General features: G+C 41.0%; 1 protein-coding gene across 2 annotated transcripts in view; it reads right to left on the bottom strand.

Annotated features, from left to right (window-relative positions):
• Nucleotides 1–12,359, bottom strand: part of WWP2 (WW domain containing E3 ubiquitin protein ligase 2) — a 125,596-nt gene that overhangs the window by 44,630 nt on the left and 68,607 nt on the right. For both annotated transcript variants that reach the window (XM_049622427.1, XM_049622426.1), the window contains exon 7: nt 2,367–2,577. In XM_049622427.1, coding sequence (XP_049478384.1) covers nt 2,367–2,577 — 211 coding nt within the window. The remainder of the gene's footprint in view (nt 1–2,366; nt 2,578–12,359) is intronic.

Genomic DNA, 12,359 nt, shown 5'->3' with positions numbered 1-12,359 from the left:
GGTCATGATCTCACGGTCCGTGAGTTCGAGCCCCGCGTCGGGCTCTGCGCTGACCGCTCAGAGCCTGGAGCCTGTTTCAGATTCTGTGTCTCCCTCTCTCTCTGACCCTCCCCCGTTCATGCTCTGTCTCTCTCTGTCTCAAAAATAAACAAACGTTTAAAAATAAAAATAAATAAAATAAAATAAAATAAAATAAAATAAAATAAAATAAAATAAAATAAGATAGTTAAAATTGGTCTCCTGACTCCTAAAGCCAAGATACCAGGAGTAAAGGAATAACCGCTCTTGTCTGGATCTCCTGAACTTGTAAAGAAGATGGTGTGGTGACGGTAGGTCTGTGACTTGGAAGGGTCACTGCAGGCGGCATGTCCTGTCCGACCTGCCATCACAGAGCAGTGAACCGGAAACACGCCATCCTCATGCCACACACCCAGCAGTCCTGGTGGCAATCTCCAATCTCCTGGGCCTGAGACAGCCTGCAAAGTACTGAGCTCCCTGCTGTCTTAGGGGTTGCTGCCTTAGGATGGAAAACTGGGTCTCAATACCCTTCTCCGGACTGTCATACATGTCCCACACAGGGGACCCACACGCGGATCTCATCACATTCTAAATGCTCTAAGGAAAAGAGAGTGTTCAAACTCCACCTCAGAGGAGTGTTCAGCCTCTGGCAAAGGTGGGGGTGGGGAATCGGCTTCCCTGGGCTGCTCCATCTGCCAAACTCAGAATAAAGAGTGTTTTCAGAGCCTGGAGTTTTCCAGCTGCCTGGAAACAGGAAGAGCCCAATCCCAGAGAACAGTAACCCTCACACACACCCTACATAAAGACATGTTGAGCCATTAGCCCTAATTGCCTGTGACTGACACAGGAGTGAAGCCGGCCTTCCAGGCATTTGCTCAGCTAAAAGAAAACAAACAGCTCACAGGGGACACGAGCAGCCATTTTCTCTCCTTTCTGCCAAAATGATTCTGCTCTGTTCCCCCCAAATTACAGCATACAGATTTGAAATTACAAACCAAACAAAGGCCTTTCTAGTATCCTTTACCACATATAAAAGAGAAAATAAATCTCTGTAGGGAAGAGCTGGACACAAGCAATTGGTTATTAATCTTCTCGCAAAATCAAAAACTTCACAAAAACTTTTCAGAGGCACCTCTCAATACCCCAATTCTCTCCAGGTTTGAGTTATTAGAAACTATTTGCAATACTCTTCATTTATTCATCATACTTTATTAAGAAATATGTTAGGTAGTATGCCAAATGCTAAGGATGTGATATGTATGTGGTAAAAATCACATCTGCCTTCAGATTTACGATTTTTGTTTCTAACAAGTGGGTTTTCTAAAGAGGCTTAAGAACACATGGCATATACATCAAGCTAGAGACCATGCGTCCTTCCCCTTTCCCTTATGAATTAACTACAAGGGTACAGAGGACCCACCTACATGCCACAACCACCACCACCACCACCACCACCAGCCAGACCACAGTGACTGTGGTGATACGGACACTGGTTTGTCAGTACCAAACTGATAAACTAGGATGGATCCTGGGACCACAATAGGACGGGCCCTGACTATGACTGGTAGTTGCTGAGATAAGACTTCATTTCTCAGTTCAGAACCATTCCCTTCCTTTATGGCTCCTTCACAGCCAATTCAAAAATATTCACCGATTGGAACATCCTCCATTGGGTGAGCACTTCACACATGCCCTTAACTTCCTGGAGAGCTATGCATGATTGTTAATCCCCCCTTACACAGACGGTAAGCCATTTGAGCAAGGTCACATAGGGTCCAGTGGGGATTTGAAGCCAGATTGATTTGATTCCCAGGTCCATGCTTTAATCTCTATTTGCTACCTAGTCAAACTGGAACTTCCCTTGGTCTTAGTGGGGCCATCTCCTTATCATCCAAGGTCTTTACTGTCTAAACCATAGGATGGCAAGAAAACTAGTAGTCCATGTTAATTACCATCAGCCCCGGCTACAGGAGTAATATACAGTAATATTCAGAGACTAAAGCCCTCTATAGACTGTTAAGATAAAGAGAGAAAAGCTGTTTTCTAAGCAGGATCTAGGCAAACACCCTCCAAAGACTAAGGAAGGCAAAATGAGCTCCTTGTTCCATAAAAGCCACACTCTTTTTTCCAAGTCGTGGTATAAGGTAGCATTGATTCTGCCCCTGATGATTTAGATTCTTTTTAAGATTTATGGAGAACGAGCAGGTCTTCTACACCTCCCTCGCTCCTATGCATGGCAGCGTCCCCAGAGACCACGAGCCACGAGGTAATAAATAACCACGTTGTTTCTGTCCTAGCGAAGGAGCCTCAGATTTGAGTGGGGGTAGCACTGCTGGAAGGCTACTCACCCAGCAGGCAGAGCATCAAGGGCCTGAGCAGACGCCGGGAGCTGCTGTGTGCCTGAAGTGCTGGGCTCTTCGCCTTCCGCCGGTGTGGCTGGAACAGGGAGAGACACTGCAGTGGGGTTCGGGGTCACACTCGACACCGCAGCAGGCGAGGGTGCCACACCAACAACAGAGGACTCTTCAGGATCAGTGGCTGCAGCGGGTTCATCATTCACTGGAAGTACAGAAATCCTATTCAAGAGATCAACTCAGACTTGTGTTCACGTTTACTAGATTTTTCACTTAAAGTGGTAACACGGTACCTTATAATTTTACCATGCATGTATCTGGTGACAGCAAAAAGTTCTACAAAACATAACTTTGGAAATGAGAGCAAGTCAGTAATGGCCTGTCCCCACTTCCTCCCCACCCCCACCAAAAAAAATCGGGAGAGGGATCTGAAATAAATATATTAAGTGTTACCTCTTTTTTATACTTTCATTGAATGTTTCTAACATATTATGATCACATATTGCAATAAAAGAGTAGCAGGAAGGAGGGTAACAGGGAGGTGTGTTGGTGCTAAATGAAGCAAGCCAGTGCCACGTTTATAGGGTCATATTCCTCTCTTTAAACTTGTCATTTGTCTGCTGGGTACAAATGGTAACTTCCTTCAAAAAGCTCTCTCTACTCGCAGAGGCCAAAATTTCCAACAATGTGTTTGTTCTTTCAAAGACTCATGCTCAAAGTACGGAACAAAGATGAATACTGCAGATGAAATAGATGGGCTCTAAAGATAAAGGACTTGTCTTCAAGGTAACAATAGACAAAGAGACAGAAGTCAAATAAGCCTGTTCCGAGTCTCCTTATTTCTCCATTTCTTTATTTCTTTGATGACCACTCATGTTCACAAGGACTCTAAGACACTGCAATGTCCTCCCACTCCAAAAGGGATCAAAGTTTCCGAAGAATTCTGCGAAAGTAGATAAGCCATAGGCAGAGAATTTTCTATATGTGATTGCACATATGCACATTTATACTAGAATTTTGTAGGAAAACCTCTTAGGTGTGATTTCAGCTCATCTGCCTAATTCAGAAATTCTTTTTGCGGTTTCAAATGCAACAAACATACTGTCTAGATTCTTCTTACACACTTCGTCTGACAGGAGCTTGCTACAGACCCATTCCATTGTTGAACAGATGTACCCGCCGGCAGGTTTTCCTCATGTTAAGTAAGTGGATTCCATTAACTGATCTTAGCCCCAGCCCCACGCAATGCAGGCTAAGTACCCGGCCACCCCCTTTTTCATCCACCTTCTCCAGTTAGAAGGCCTGCTCTTGCTTTAATGCTTCTAGGCCCTTCCCTTCTTATCACCAGGCTGCTTTCTTCTAGGTATCTTCTTCTACTGCCTCTCCTCAATAATGACAGCAGGAACGGAACAAAATAAATCAGATCCCATCAGACCAGCGCACTCAGCTTTCCAATAGAAGTGGTATTAGTTAACTTGTACAGAACCCCAGTGTATGCCAGGCAAAGTGCAAAGCATTTTGGATTCTCTCATGTCAGCCTCACATACAACCGTACACATTCGGTACAATTAATATCCCCAGTTTACAGCTGTGGCAACTGAGGCTCAAAGAGGTTAAATAACCTGCTGAGGTTGACGGGCACCTAATTCACACCCCGACTGCCTGCCTCCAGAGCCTGAACTACTCATTTACCATGCTCTGCTTCTCCCTCTTGGCACATCCTCTAAAGCAAGCCAAGATTGTAACAACTCTGAAACAACCATATAATCCTCTTGGCTAACCTGAGACTGGTAACCAGCTGAAACCAAAATTTCTTCACAGGCTGTGATGCCGCTTGATCTTAAGAAATGGAAAAGAGCCTAGGGACTACCTGTGATCAATCCATTTGCTTTCTCCCCAGTGTATGAAATACTGTCTGGCACACATCAGCTAAATTAGTTGTTTAATAAATGGCTCCATCTCATGCAACTGGTGTTTCCCCAACACAAATGCGAGACTTCATACTTCTATTTCCTATTCTATCTCAGCCAAATTAGTAAAACACAGCAGATGACAATTCTCTTCATGCAAATCTATAAATTTTACTCAATTCCAATACAAAAAAAAAAATCACATTTTTGAGAACTAAATAAATTCACTCTGAAAGTTATAAGAAAAACTAGGGGCTCCTGAGTGGCTCAGCTGGTTAAGCTTCGGCTCAGGTCATGATCTCGCAGTTTGCGGGTTTGAGCCCCACATCAGGCTCTGTGCTGACAGCTCAGAGCCTGGAGCCTACTTCGGATTCTGTGTCTCCCCCTCTCTGTGTCCCTCCCAGCTCACACTCGGTTTCTCTCTCTCTCTCAAAATTAACATTAAAAAAATTTTTTTTTTTAATTTTAAAAGTTTTAAGAAAAACTAAATGCAGAAGAACAGCCACCAAAATTCTAAAGAAGAGTGTTGTGGAGGGACGGGTAATTCTTTAAAGTATTAACACACCATCAGGCCACAACAATTAAAACAATGTGGTACTGACACACAAATAAGCAGACGGTGATGAAATTAATAAGGAACTCCAGAAACAGAATTAAATACACGTAAGAATTTAGTACATGACAAAGGTGGCATTTTAAATGACTGCAGTAAAGAGATTATTCAATAAATATTGCTGTGATGACTGGGTAATATACTGGGGGAAAAAATGAGTTTTATCCCTACCTTACTCGTTACATGAAAATGAATTCCACATGAATCCAAAATTTTGACATAAGAAATGAAACTCAAGAGGAAGTAAACAGAGGAGGTTACTTTTATCTCAAAGTGTAAAAGACTTTTTGAAGTATCACACAAAATCGAGAAGACATAAAAGATGGATGAATTCAACTACATTAAAGTTTTTTTTAATTTAAGTGGCAAAAAAAAAAAAAATCACAAGCAAAATCAAAATCAAAGAAAAACCAGTTGGGGAAAATTATTAGCAACCCATATTACAGACTAATGGCTAATTTCTTTGATATGAAAAGAACCTCTACAAATCAATTAGAAAAAGACCAAAAACATGCACAGACACTTCAGAGTAGAGGAAATACAAATTACCTCTAAATGTATTAAAAGATGCTCAATTTCAATTATGAGATGAGAAATGTAATTGAAGACTATGATGAAATACCATTGTTTAACCTATCAGATTGGTAAGAACAAAAATAGTTAATCGCACGCTCATAAGGGTGTAGGAAGAACTGGCATTTTCACCTATCACTGGTAGGAGTAGAAATTATTAGAACATCTCTGGAGAACAGCTGGCAATATTAAAAAATTTAATTTTTTTATTATTTAATTTTGAGAGAGAGAAAGATGCGGGGCGGGGGGCGGGGGGGGGGGGGGGGGGGGGCAGGCAGAGAGAAAGAGAGACACAGAATCGGAAGCAGGCTCCAGGCCCTGAGTTGCCAGCACAGAGCCCAACGCGGGGCTCAAACTCAGGAATGGTGAGATCATGAGCTGAGCCAAAGTCAGGCGCTTAACCAACTGAGCCACTCAGGCACTCCATCGATAATGAGAAATTTAAATTTTTTTTTTCAACGTTTTTTATTTATTTTTGGGACAGAGAGAGACAGAGCATGAACGGGCGAGGGGCAGAGAGAGAGGGAGACACAGAATCATCGGAAACAGGCTCCAGGCTCCGAGCCATCAGCCCAGAGCCCGACGCGGGGCTCGAACTCACGGACCGCGAGATCGTGACCTGGCTGAAGTCGGACGCTTAACCGACTGCGCCACCCAGGCGCCCCTAAATGCATTCATAGGGAGGTGGGGGGGTGGGGAGTGGGGATGGGTGTGGAGAACAGAGGTGGGGGAGGCCTGTAGATGAAATTAAAACAGCCATGAGCCAATAATATTTAAAGACCGGGGTTAGATTCATTATAATATTATTTTTACTTTTATGAACTCAATGTTTGTGACACAGATGGACTTTGCATACCTCCATCAGGAGGCACAGAACATCTGGTTATCACCCTTTGGCAATGCCAGCAGCCGCTGGGGATTATTACCTAAACGTAAATTGGCTGTGGACTGCAAAACAGTTATATTCTAATTCTATCATTGCCTGTAAGAGAAACTGTCCCTCATCAACTCTTTGGCTACCTTGAGGTTCAGTTTGTAAAGAAAAGGCAGGAGAAATGCTTGAGTCTTTCCTTTTACTCACTGGTCTCCAAAAATGAACAGTGAAATTCTGTTCTGTGTAAAGATCATTCATGATGAGCTCTTGGATTTAAACATATTTAAAATAGTCAAATCCACGGTGATTACTGTTTTTTTATGAGACTAAAATTGTCCCCATCTCTGGCTGGGTTTAGCAGAGAAGGAAAGAGGCAAAGCTCTTCAAGTTTGCTTCAGATTCTATGCAAACATTTCTAAGATAATTATTAAAGCGAAGGTGCAGAACAGCATATATATTGTGCTACCGTGTATGTGTGTGTGTGTGTGTGTTTTCAAAGAATATGTGTGCATATGCTTATACAGTCAAAGAATAGCTTTGAAAGAATCATAAGGAACACAACAGTGACTGCCTCCGGGGAGGAAACTGGAGGCTACAGGACTGGAACAGGAAGGACCCTTTACACTGTTTGAGCTACTTATACTTTTAAAATTTTCAGAATGTACATGTACTACCTGTTAAAAATAATTATTATGAAACTGTTGACCAGGAAAAGAACAAAAGCAGAGGCCCATTTTCCATGCCAATGGAAAAGACCCTCCAATCTAGTTAGAAGGGTTCCCACCAGGGTGCCTGGGTGGCTCAATGAGTTAAGCAGTTAAGCGCTGACTCTTGATTTCCACTCGGGGCATGATCTCACGGCTCATGGGATCACCATCCGACTCTGAGCTAAAGCCTGCTTGGGATTCTCTCTTTCCTTTTTTCTTGGGTTCTCTCTCTCTCTCAAAATAAATAAATAAATTAAAAAAAAAAAGAAAGAAATCCATTTCAAAAAAAAAGGGGGGGTTCCCACCAGGATTGTATCTGTCCACAGACCCACCCGAGAGCCTGGGATCCACCACAGTAGCTCATCTGTTTTGAAGCTTTGTGCTATGCTTTGATTTGGAAATAGAGTATGACAGCCAGGTATCCTCGAGCTGACAACTTTGTGTCCATGCTTATACTCTTCTGTTCTCAAAAAGTGTATGTGTGTGTACACATATACACACATTCTTAGAACGTGAGAGCTTGAAAGAACCTCAGAAATAAATCCACCCATCACAGCTTATATCCAGAAGACACTGAAGTTCAGACAATTAACAATGAAGTCACTGGCCTACAGTCACAATGATAAACCAGTGAGAGTCCCCTAATGAAGCCATGAAGTGGCTTCAATTAGAGGAAAAAAACTGGACTGAGAAAGACAAGAGGTTAAAATTTAGTCATGCCTTACAGAATTGCTGTATTTTATAGTTTAGCTCTATTCAAACTATATTGTCAATGTTCTCTGTTAATCCTAATGATGTGATATACACAACTTACCTCCCCTCAAAGACTACATCCTTCTTGAGAACAAGGGAAAATTTGTTTCCTTCATTTTTCACTACTTCCACTCTCTGTCTCCTATGACCTTGCCTACACCCCCTTGCTCATTTCAGCCCCTCTCTCCACTACTTAGACGAGACTGATCCCCTTTGTGGATCCCACAACACCTGTGGTCCCAGCTACTCAAACACACAGCCCCTGTGACATCTGCTGTGCTGGTACTTAGGAAACAGTGTCTTGAGCTTCTTTTTTTAAAAGAGATTATAAGGCAGAAACCTTATTTTATAATTCTTTACACCATCCATGGTGCTTACCAAAATGGCATTTGACAAATATTTGTTCACTAAATACTTGCTGGACTAAATCTAATAATCTAGGGAAAGAAATCTGAAATAAAACCACCTGATATTTATGTAACACTATCAATTGCAAAGCAGTTTCTTTCCTTTTCATTTTTATTTTGGAATAATTTTAGACTTCTAGAAAAGTTGCAAAGAGAAGGGAAGCAAAAATAATATAAAAACAGGGAGACTCTTAAATACGGAGAACAAACTGAGGGTTGCTGGAGGGGTTGTGGGAGGGGGAGGGGCTAAATGGGTAAGGGGCATTAAGGAAGACACTTGTTGGGATAAGCACTGGGTGTTATACACAAGGGATCAATCACTGGACTCTACTCCTGAAATTATTGTTGCACTATGTGCTAACCAACTTGGATGTAAATTAAAAAATAAATTAAAAAAAAATAGAATATCTAAGTTTTCAAAAAACAAAAGTTGGAAAGATAGTACAAAGATAGCAATATTAGGGGAAACTGAGTCAAGGGCATATTATCTTATATAAGCATAGCACATTTGTGAAAGCTAAAAAATGAACACCAATGTATTACTATTAAACTTAAGACTTTATTTGGATTCACCAGCTTCTCCACTAAGGTCCTTTTTATGTTATAAGAACCAATCCAGGATCCTGCAGTGTCTTTAGCAAATTTTTTTTCATTAGCCCATTTATCTGCCCAATAGCTCTGTGAGGAAGATGCTATTCCCATCGTATTTAAGACAAAACCGAAGCTCACAGAGGTTCCACCCAGACAGCGCCACACAGGTAGCAAACAGCAAAACCAGTATTCAAATCCAGAATACCATTAAGTAAAAACAACGGAGGGACAGGAGGAGAAGTGAAGATTGCTTTGACGGCTTTCCTGTACCAAGACGACAGGGTAAATGGGGCAAGTACGTAAAATGGCAGTTGAATGGCCTCTGGTTTCCACAACAAGGAGTTATTTCACAAGGTTCCCTCTGTGATGTTGGTTAAACACTCTAACTTTATGAATCAGATATTCATTCAGGGCTGAGACATACTTGTCACAGTTAGCCAAAAAAAGATCAGGATTTGTAAATTCTTGTTCTTAATCCCGGACATGCTGCCAGCTCACTGTGTGTTCCAAGATCTTCAGGTGTGTGCAGAGTAGTGTGGGGTTCTTGGTATACAAAGCCCCCACATCCAGGCATGGCGAAGGCAACTGCCAACAATGGAAACTTTTTAAACTGAAGATCAGCTCGTAATATACAATGCACAGTAAAGCAGTCACTATCTCTTGTCCATGAAACACAAGCAATGTATTTCCAAGGCAATGGACTACTCAGTTCTTCCTAAGAGCAACCAAGGGGAGCCTGGGTGGTGCAGTCAGTTGAGTGTCTGACTTTGGTTCAAGTCATGATCTCATGGTTAGTGAGTTCAAGCCTCGCATTGGGCTCTGTGCTGACAGCTCAGAGCCTGGAGCCTGCTTCAGACTCTGTGTCTCCTTCTCTCTTTGCCTCTCCCCTACTTGCACTCTGTGTCTTTCTCTCAAACATTAAATAAACATTAAAAAAATAAAATAAAAAAAGAGCACCCAAACTAGAAAAACCTTTCATAATTAGCATGACACAGGGTGGGTGAGGCTTATAGAAAGAAAAACTAAATTAGATAGAAAAAAAGAAGAAAAATTAGGTGAAAAACAAGAAGAGAAACTTGTAAATAGACAAAGCCATACCATGTTACCTGATGGGAAAATTTAGTCCTTTCCTGGCTAATTCACCCAATTTCCATTTACATCCCACCACGCTTCTAAAAACTCAAAGTCTGAAATTTGTTTTGAAAATGTATAAACTACCAAAGAATATCATGGAGAAACAGTTATAAGGCAGGACTAGCCCTTTGAGACATTAGAAAAACATGGCGCACCTGGGTGGCTCGGTCGGTTAAGCTCTGACTTCGGCTCAGGTCATGATCTCACCGTGATCTCACGGTTCATGAGCTGGAGTCCCCCTTCAGGTGAACATAAGCCCTGCTTCAGGTAGAACATGAGCCCCACTTTGGGTGAGCCCCGCTGTGTGTTCTCTCTTTCTCTGCCCCTTGTTCACTTGTGTGCTCGCGCGCACGCTCGTGCTCTCTCTCTCTCTCAAAAAAAAAAAAATGTTCAGGCATAATTATTTTTAAATTTTCTATCTCCTTTTCTATAAAAGCCACAGAAAATGAGAGAAAAATGTAAAACCACACATGGGGGTAAACGTACAATCATAAATGTAACAGATAAAACGTATACCTAAGTACTTCATATATATTGAGATGGCTATTAAAAAAAAAATCAGGAAACAAGTGTTGGCAAGGATATGGAAAAACTGGAACACTCATTCATTGCTAGAGGAAATGTAAAATGGTGCATCTGCCATGAAAATAGTTTGAGGAATGCTCAAAAAGATACACAGAATTATCATACATAAAACCCATCAACTCTACTCCTAGGTTTATGGCCAAAAGAATTGAAAGCCGGGATTCAAACAGATACATGTACACCCCTATTCACAACAGCATTATTCAATATTATTCAAACTAGCCAAAGGGTAGGCACAATTGTATGTCCATCAACAGCTGAATGGATACATAAAATGTAACATTCACATACAGTGGAATGTTATTCAGCCTTAAAAAGGAATGAGATTCTGATACATGGCTACAACATGGATGAATCTGGAAAACATGACAAGTGAAATAAGCCAGAGACAAAAGGAAAAATTGTTCCACTTCTATGAGGTACCTAGAACAAATAAACTGTTAAAGAGAGTAGAAGAGAGGTTACCAAGGACTGGTGTTGGAGGGCAGATGGAAAGGAAAAAAATACTGTTTAAAGGGTACAAAGTTTCAGGGGCTCTTGGGTGGTTTGGCCTAGTAAGGAGCCAATCCTTGATTTCGTCTCAGGTCATGATCACATGGTTCATGAGGATCAAGCCCACACAGCTTGGGATTCTCTCTCTCCTTTTCTCTCTGCCCCTCCCCCACACTCTCGTGTTCTCTCTCTCTCTCTCTCTCTCTCTCTCAAAATAAATAAATAAATAAGCTACAGATGGATGGATGGATGGATGGATGGATAGATAGATAGATGGTACAGAGTTTCAGTTTGGGAAGATGAAAAAGTTCTAGAAGTGCAGAGAGGTGGTGACAGTGGCACAACAGTGAGAATGTAATTAATGCCACTAAATTACATACTTCAAATGTTTAATGCCTATGTATATTCTGCCACAATTTAAAAAAAAAAGCAATCTCTAACATATAAATCTCTAAAATAAACTTCCAAATATCAAGAAAAAAAATCAAATTCTATGAAAAAAATCACACAAGAGGAAAGAAACGGTGGAGCAAGGAAGAACTGAAAACATGCAATTAGGTTCCACAATGAAGCGACACTTAAGAGCTACTGGCAAAATGATAAACCAGTATTTATAAGGTTTCAGGAAAAAAATAAACCTCATATACCATCTAATGGAAAATTCATACTGCCTTGGAATATATGATTGCTTCAATCCCTTTGGAAGGCAATCTGGTAACATACATCTGATCTCATTTCTAAACATTGGTATCCTCTGACTCAAGAACTTTATTCAGGAAGAAACAAAGCTGTGTGCAAAGACATTTGCATTAGGATTTTGTTTTACAACAGAGAAATACATAAGAATTAAAGAATGGGTAAATGAATATTAACTATGAAGTAGTATGAGGCCACTAAAAAAAAAATAAACAAGACAACAGATACATAGAAGCGTGTATAAAAGAGACTAAAAAAATCCCACATACCCATGCTACATAACTACAATTGTATGAAATTATTCATCAAGACAAAAGCTAACTTTGAGGTCTTAGGCACTCTATATGCTTTATATAATTTATTCCTTATAACAACTTTCTGAGATATAGACTCTTGTCCTAATTTTATTGATGAGAAAACTAAGGCCCACCACTGAGCGCGGCCAGCGTGACTCCAGACTTCATGTGCATGGAAATCACATTTAAGAGACGAGTAAGAGATGTAATTTTCTTGGTAAAGTTTTCAATAAAAGTCACAAAGTCATTCATGGCACACAAGCCTCAATGAAGTGCTATATACCACTCGTCTACTTCTCAAATGCACCACTTCCAAACCTTGGTAATATTAGGTTTATACAGACGGGCTGCCATTC

The sequence above is a fragment of the Panthera uncia genome (assembly GCF_023721935.1).
Source record: "Panthera uncia isolate 11264 chromosome E2 unlocalized genomic scaffold, Puncia_PCG_1.0 HiC_scaffold_20, whole genome shotgun sequence".
Classification (NCBI taxonomy): domain Eukaryota; kingdom Metazoa; phylum Chordata; class Mammalia; order Carnivora; family Felidae; genus Panthera; species Panthera uncia.
Note: the sequence above shows the minus strand (reverse complement) of the source record. Positions and strands in the feature narration are given on the sequence as shown.